Here is an 8,504-nt window from a genome sequence, read left to right on the forward strand (position 1 = left end):
AGACTCAAGTGGAACATGAAGAGATAAACAGGAAAGAGAAATCATAAGAGACTTATTAAGGTTGAACTGTTTACATTCCTGCATGGAAAGATGATATTTGTAACTCATGAGACCTTTGTCAGTATTAGGTAGCTGGAGGGGAAAAAAATCATATGTATGTACATAGATAGATAGATAGATAGATAGATAGATAGATAGATAGATAGATAGATAGATGGCACAGGGTGAGTTGAAGATGAAGGGGTGATATCTGGAGAATAAAATTAAGTGGTGAGAGAGGATTATACTGGGAGAAAGAGAAAGGGAGAGGCAGAATGGTGTAAATTATCTCACAAAAAAAACCCAAACAAACAAAAGAAAAGGCTTTTACAGTGGAGGAGAAACAGGGGAAGGTGAGAGAGAATGAGTGAATCTTATTCTCCTCAGATTTGGTTAAGGAGGGAATAACATACATACTCAATTGGATATGGAAATCTGTCCTACCCCACATGAAAATATGTGGGGAAGGGGAGAAGAGAGCAGGGGCAGGCAGATTGGGAGAGGGGGTAATCAGAAGCATACACTTCTGAGGAGGGACAAGGTCAAAAGAAAGAATAGAATAAATGGAGGGGGGCGGGATAGGATTAAGGGAAATAGAGTTAGTTTTTCCCAACCTGAATTCTACGTTTTGCATAACTGCACACGTATAACCCGTATTGAGTTTGTTGCCTTTTCAATGATGGTGTGTGGGGAGGGAGGAAGGGAGAAAATTTGGAACCCAAAGTTTTAAAAACACATGTTTTCACATGCAACTGGGAAATAAGAAATGTAGCAAATGGAGTACAGAAATCTTTCCTGCCCTACAGGAAAAATGAAGGAGAAGGAGATAAGAGAAGGGACGGTGAGACAGAAGGGAGGGCAGACTGGGGGAATGGGTATTCAGAATGCATGACATCTTGGGGTGGAGAGAGGGGCAAGATGGGGTGAAAATTTGGAACTCAAAATCTTTTGGAAGTGAATGTTGAAAATTAAAAATAATTTTTTTTAAAAAGTGAAAAAAAATTGAAGAAATATCTAATGCAGAACTTTAGTTATAATTCATGTGTGCTTTTTCCTTTTTCTTTTTTAATTAAGAGTATTTTCTTGTTTTTCTAATTACATGTAAAGATAGTTTTCGACATTCACTTTTGGAAAATTTTGACTTCCAAATTTTAATAGCTCTCTCTGTCCCTTTCCCCCTCGCTAGACAACTAACAATCTGATATAGTTTATCCACGTACAGTCATGTTAAATTTATTTCCGCATTAGTCATGTTGTGAAATAAGAATCAGAACAGAAGGCAAAAACCATAAAAAAAAGAAAAAGAATAAAAACAAAAAGGAAAAATAGTGTGCTTCGATCTTTGATCTGATTTCAAAGTTCTTTCCCTGGATGTGGTTAGCATTTTCCATCATGACTCTTTGGAACTGTCTTGGATCATTGCATTGTTGAGAAGAGCTAAGTCCATCATACTTAATCACTGTACATGGTGCAGTTGCTAATGTTCTCCTGGTTCTGCTCACTTCACTTAGCTTCAGTCCATGGAAGTAGTTCCAGGTTTTTCTGAAATCCCTCTGTCCATCATTCCTTATAGCACAATGGTGTTCCATTACATTCGTATATCACAATTTGTTCTGCCATTCCCCAGTTGATGGGCAGGCCCACAATTGATAATTCTTTGCCACCACAAAAGGTGCTGCCATAAATATTTTTTGTACCTATAAGTCCTTTTTCCTATTTTATGATTTATTTAGAATACAGGCCTAGAATGATATTGCTGGATGAAAGGGTATGCACAGTTTTACAGCAGTTTGGGCATAATTCCAAATTGCTCTCCAGAATGGTTGTCTCGTTTCACACCTCCACTAACGATCCATTAGTGTTCCAATTTTCTCACATCTTCTTCAACATTTATTATTTTCCTGTTTTGTCATGTTAGCCAGTCTGGTAGTGTGAGGTGGTACTGCAGAGTTGTTTTAATGTGCATTTCTCTGACCAATAGTGATTTAGAGCATTTGTTTTTTATGACTATAGATAGCTTTAATTACTTCATCTGAAAAGTGCTTGTTCATATCCTTTGACCATTTCTCAGTTGGTGAATGACTTGTATCCTTATAACTTTGATTCAGTTCTCTACACATTTTTAGAAATGAGGCCTTTATTAGAAACATTGGCTATAAAAAATTATTTCCCAGCTTTCTGATTTGATGGGTGTCATTATCAAGGATATAGTATGGGATTGGAAGACCGAATGAACCAAGCCTTGATGGTATTTCTTACTTTCTGAGGACAGTACAGCAAGGGCCATCAGCCCCTATTATTGTCAGTGCATGTGGTTTGCTTGGTTGTACCAGACAGAAATGCTCTACAATCCAGGATGGTTGTGTTTGGGGATGATGGCTATGTCAACACTTTCAGATGTTGTATACTAATATACTACCATGCCTGGAACAATTTATCTGGAAATGTCTACCCCGAGTGCCTAGAGATAAGTAATGAAAATGCAAACAATACATTTGAGTCCACGTATCTTAATGATTCTAATAGCAATAGAAGTCTTAACTGTCAGTTTAAAAGTTAAGCCATTTTGAATGGAGCCACTCTCCAAGCATAAAAAGGGAATCAGGTTGCCACTAGGGAACTGACTATCAGAGAGCATGTTTTTATTCTCTGTGCATGGCTACGTGGAGACGGTGACTGTCACTAAACCACAATAGTAATGACAAATATCTTCCTATGAAATCTCTAGAGACAAGATTGTCTGAATACGAGTACAGTTACTATTGCAGCTCTGGATGATGGAATTCTGTTTGGCTTGTAAAGCAGAAGTCCTACAAGGGAATAACCCATCAACTCCACATCTTGTGTTACAGAAAGTGCAGTGGGCATAATGAGCTGTAAAGCTCTGGCTGAACTACTTTCTTTGAGTCTAGGTTGGAAGATAGCATTTTGTAAATCGTTATGGGTATATAAACCTAAGTGTAGGTCAGTGCTTCAGTAAACTGAGATATTTTCACGAACAGTTATGATGACCTTGTATGACTGAGTAACTGGTCTCTGGGTTGCTATGGCTAATGAGAGGCAGAATATTCTAGTGGATATTGTGCTGGAATCTCACCCCTGATACATACTAGACTCATGGCCTTTACCCCTCTAATACTCAGTTTCCTCATCTATGAAATGATGAGCTTGGACTTGATAACCTCTAAGGTGTCACCCAACTCTAAATTGATGATCCTATGATGATAATATCGCACAAATTCATAATCCCCCCTTTAAGAGTAGACCACTAACCTTCATCTTAGAGGTTCCAGTAAGTGTTTTTCATAAAGATGGTGACGACAAGGTTACCTCTCCCTCCAAGGTGATGGTCTGGCAAGTTTGTCAGTTAGGCCTGCCCTCAAGCAAACATGAGCTGTTCATTAACCAGCAGAGAACCTGGGAGTCTATTTTGGTCACAGCCAAGGAGCAAGTTTTCCCGTGCTTTCTTAAAGTTCTAGCTAGGGATGGTCCTAATTTACCACCAAATTTGATTGGTAGTTCATTACATAAGCTACTGATGAATTTCTTCATAATATTTTACCATTGGTAATCTGTCCTATCAGAAGATACTTATCAGTTGCCTACAGGCACACACATGATGAACATACCACAAATTGTTTATGTGATTGAAAATTGATAGGAAAACAACTTAACACAATTTTATCACAAAATGAAGTCGAATCAAAGTGGAGTCGGTTATGCCGAGTTGATATATTTATTTCTACTCTCTTTTTAAGGTAATAAAATTATTCTCTCCATGTTTCTTAAGAATTTTCTTTCTGTTTCCCTTTTCTTTATAAGGCTGTTTTTTGTTTGTTTGTTTGTTTGTTTTGGTGAGGCAATTGGAGTTAAGTGACTTGCCTAGAGTCACACAGCTAGTAAGTATCAACTTTCTGGGTCTGGATTTGAACTCAGGTTGTTCTGACTCCAGAGCCGGTGCTCTAGCCACTGCACCACCTAGCTGCCCCAATATAGGGCTGATTTTCTAAGATAAATATGATTAACCATTGCACTGCTGTTCTGTGTGTTGCATTACTCAACTGCATCAGAGAAAAGACAATGGGGAAAATATCTGGGGCTATAAGTGGGGGAAAGGAGGGAGAAAGAGAAGAGAAAGAATTACAGAGGAAGATTTCATAACTGCTATATATTGACCAAAACAATCTGTCCTAGTATGACTTTGAGCTGAATAAAAGAAAATTCATTCATTTTTGGTTAATTTCCAGATCAGGGAGAAAAAAAACAAACAAACCATGAACTCGGCTCTTTCTTCTAAACAATCAATTAGGTTGTTTTTGTTGTTGCTGTTATTGTTGTACTTTTAATTGGAGGGGAAAGGCGAAAGACGAAAGCACCACCATAGTCATTTTTGTCTTCCTATTATTCTCCCACAGCATACTGAAAGAAAGCAAATCCTCCAGAACTGATACCAGTAATGGGAGGAGCAAGTAAGTGAATACATAGAAAAAACTGACGTTTACAATTGTTTTCACATCCTTGCCCTTGGAAGGAAATGAAGATTGTAAGGTTTGTGAAAAGCACAATTAACAAGCTCTGAGGGAGAATCCTTCACATGGATGAAAGAGAAGACATTTCAAGCAGTAGTCCAGGTCAAATCAGAGTTCTGAAGATAACCGAATTCTAGTGTGAGGATGTTCAAAAATGCTTTTAGAACAATGGTCCAAAGGTGGAGGTAAACATAGACTAAGTAGGTAAGTGAAACACCCAACAAGGGAGGAATATGTAATGTCAAACTGAGGCTTCATCTTAAAGAATTTCTCTACTTGAAACACTTTTATGGCAGTGGGATGCTCCTCCCACTGGAATATTACTATTTTATTTACATTTATGGGATACATGCTATATAGCTCTAACATCAGAGTTGCCTCCTCTCTTTCCGGCAGGCTTTTGTGTTGTTTTGTTTTTGCTTTTTGCTAGGCAATGGGGTTAAGTTACTTGCCTGGGGTCACACAGCTAGTAAGTATCAAGTTTCTGGGTCTGGATTTGAACTCAGGTCTTCCTGATTCCATGGCAGGTGCTCTATCCACTGCGCCACCTAACTGCCCCTGCCAGGCTTTTTTACCACTGTACTATCAACTTTCCTCTGCCTCCTCAGGATGTTTTTTTTTCTTGTTGTATTCCATTTTGGATTATCTTCTGGGCTTTCTATGAAGCCTTCTCTAATAAGCCAAAATGTAGGTAGAGGTACTCCCTCTCTCTCTCTATCTTCTTCCTTTGTGGAAGGATCAGCCTCTATTTATAGCACATACAAGTGATGAGTGCCAATAGCAAGAAGATAAATACAGCAAATACTCTGCAGGGGAGAAACTGTTCCTTTGACTATACCTCCTGGGTACCAAAGTGAGCCAGTTTCCCACACCTTTTAGTCATGCACCAGTTTCTTGGATTCCTGTCTTTAATCCAATTTAGCTGCATTCTCCTTCCTCCCTAGCCTCTATTGGCGCACTAAGATGTTAGAAATCAGTAGCAGGTATTTGTAAGTGTTAGCATAGTCTTCTTCAGCAAACACAAAATTAAAGAAAAAAAAATCTGAAAATAAGTTCCTCCTCACCTTAAAATAAATAAAATTCCCGATTGATTTAGCAGTTAGATATGAATAATCAATAAATATGCCTATCTAATTTAATATCTTATTAAGTAGAAAACACAGTACAACCTTCAAAGGTAGATAACTAAAGTATTACAGTAAATTTAGTGGTTTCTAGAGTACCTGAAACAACTAACAATTTGGGGACAGTGTTATAAATATAAAAAAATAAAGTTTTTAATAAAGAACTATACAAACTATACAACAGCTCATGTAGTAGAAGAGAAGACACTAGGGTTGAATCATAAAAAATTGTCTTTGCTCAGCAAAATTGGATAACTTTTTTTTTCTTTTAATGCCCAATGCATTTCATCTTAACTTTTCATCTTAATATTCAACCCATCAAGATCTGTTTGGGAAAAAAAATCTGTTTGGACCATGATTCTATCATCCAGTACATAAGCTATCTTCCCACCTTTGAGTCTTCTGCATATCTGAAGACTGTGCCAATCCAAGCCCTTACTCAAAGGAAACTATAAAAGGCTAAAAAGCACAGGGCCAAGCACAGAAAGATTAAGGTTTTTGTTTTGTTTTGTTTTTACTAATTATGATCTTTGGGCCAATTTTAGACAGCTTGGCTAAGGGGGTACCTCCTAGCTATTCTCCACAAGGCTCCTTTCACTTCTTTGTTTCTTAGAGTATAAATGACTGGATTGAGTGCAGGGGTGACTACTGTGTACTTGAGGGCAGTTGCTTTGTCTGTGTCTGGAGTATGGGCAGCCTTAAGTTGAAGGTAAGTAAAGAGGGCTGTGCCATAAAAGAGAGAGACAACCAGGAGGAGGGAGGAATAAGTAGAGAAAGCTTTGTGCCTGCCAGCAGCAGAGGGCATTCTCAGAATGGCCATGAGAATGCGGGCATAGGAGCAGAGAATGAGCAGACAGGGGCTCATAATAAAGAGCACGGAAACAGAAAACAACACAATCTCATTGTGGGAGGTATCCACACAGGCCAGCTGCACCACAGGCATGATGTCACAAAAAAAGTGCTGGATTTGTCCTGTGCCACAGAAGGGGAGAGTGAAGATCCAGGTGGTCTGTGCTGACTCCACAACCACTCCTGTTGTCCAGGACGCTGCAGCCCATTGCAAGCAGACCCAATGGCTCATCAATAATGTGTAGTGTAATGGGTAGCAGATAGCAACAAAGCGATCATAAGCCATGGCTGCCAGCAGGCAGCACTCTGTCAACCCCAGGATGGTGAAGACACACATCTGAGCTGCACAACATGTCACACTCATTGTCTTGGGCTCCACCAACAGGTGCACCAGCATCTGAGGCACCACACTGGTGATATAGCACATCTCCAGGAAGGATAGATTTACCAGGAAGAAATACATGGGAGTGTGGAGGGTAGGGCTCACACAGATCAGGCAGATGATCACCAGGTTTCCTAACACAGTGAATGTGTATATGGCTAAGAATACCACAAAGAGCATGGGCTACATGTAGCTCACCTAGAGAGGAGAAAGCCACAAAGGAGAACTTGGTGCAGAGGGTCTGATTTTCCTTAATTACTGGGTCAGAGCTTGGCATCTACAGAGACAACCGAGAATTATTTGACAGGTAGATACATGTATTCATACATGCATGTGCAAACACACACAAATATATACACAAAGCTGCTTCCTAGAGCTATGCACTGGGGTAGGAAACATGAAAACTAGTTCTGATGCTAAGTATTTATTAATATTACCTAATACAACACATAATAAGAGTAAAAAGATATGTCACAAATCAACCTAATAAGGCTCAGTTTTCAGGATGGTCTGTTGATACTTTCATCATAATGTAATGTAAATGGTTAAAATAAAAATTACATTTAGAAAATTAGAATGTAATTGGTGATCATTTCAACTTATCAGGATAAGATACCATGGGGTATTAAGTGACTGTACACAAAAAGGAACCATCATTTGCTGCCAATAACCCCCCTTTTCACTAGCTCTCCTAAGCCTTGAGTTTTGCTTTTAGAAATGAATATCATGCCTACCTACATGCCAAATATAAATGTCTTTTTTGTTGTCTCTCTTTCCTCCTCTTTTGAGGCCCCTAAGAACAAAACAGTTCAGTAGAATGGGAGATGGCAGCATTTCTACTCTTGCTGAAGTCCTCTGAGACCAGAGGCCAATAGTCTTTGTCTCATTAATCAGTGTACAATTTAAGTTTTTATTTCTACAGTACCTTTGAGACAGACAGTTGCTGCATGTAACATCATTTCGCTTTTCTATTGAATACTCCATATTACTCAAGTCATCTTTAATCCCTCATCTGCATATAAACCTTGAAAAAAAGTCATGGAATCTGGTCCACCTAGTGACTGCCCTCTCTCTGTATAACATAATGGTGCAGGAGAAATAGAATTATCATAAATGCATTCTCTAGGTCAAAAATCCTCATATTGGACCAAGATCTTGATATTCTCTCCATGCTTCAATGCTGTTACATGTAAAAAGGCATAATTACAAATCCAGAGTGCATATTCATTGACTTCTATGGAGTCTACATCTATGTGGTTCTTAGGAAAAGTACAAATCAGTCCCTGTTTCAAGGAGTTGAAATCTAATGGTATTCTGAAAACATATAGAGGTAAACTTTATCTTTTAACTCTCAGATGCTAATCCATCTCTAAATGAAAGTGTTCATCTATGTTCATGAGATTTAAAATCCAAATTATACTAGTTATGGAGAGATGGAAGATGACGGATCATACTGCCGGCAAAGAAAGCTTGTTTGTACGTGCTGTGAAGAATGATCAGAGAGCTACATTCCCCTGCTTCCTAACACTCCTCCAATATTTTTTTTGTTTAATTCAACAAGGAGTAAGCTTTCTATCTCTA

At 38.6% G+C, this 8,504-nt stretch overlaps 1 protein-coding gene across 1 annotated transcript; it reads right to left on the reverse strand.

The window, feature by feature from the left end:
- Nucleotides 1-6,233: 6,233 nt before the first annotated feature.
- LOC110203847 (olfactory receptor 10A4-like) lies at nt 6,234-7,907 on the reverse strand. The gene is given in 3 exon segments (XM_020980267.1): nt 6,234-7,106; nt 7,108-7,200; nt 7,662-7,907. Coding segments are annotated over 3 exon segments (1,212 nt in total).
- Between the last annotated feature and the right edge of the window lie 597 nt (nt 7,908-8,504).

This window comes from Phascolarctos cinereus, unplaced genomic scaffold (assembly GCF_003287225.1).
Source record: "Phascolarctos cinereus isolate Bilbo 61053 unplaced genomic scaffold, phaCin_HiC Scaffold_19;HRSCAF=502, whole genome shotgun sequence".
Lineage (NCBI taxonomy): Eukaryota > Metazoa > Chordata > Mammalia > Diprotodontia > Phascolarctidae > Phascolarctos > Phascolarctos cinereus.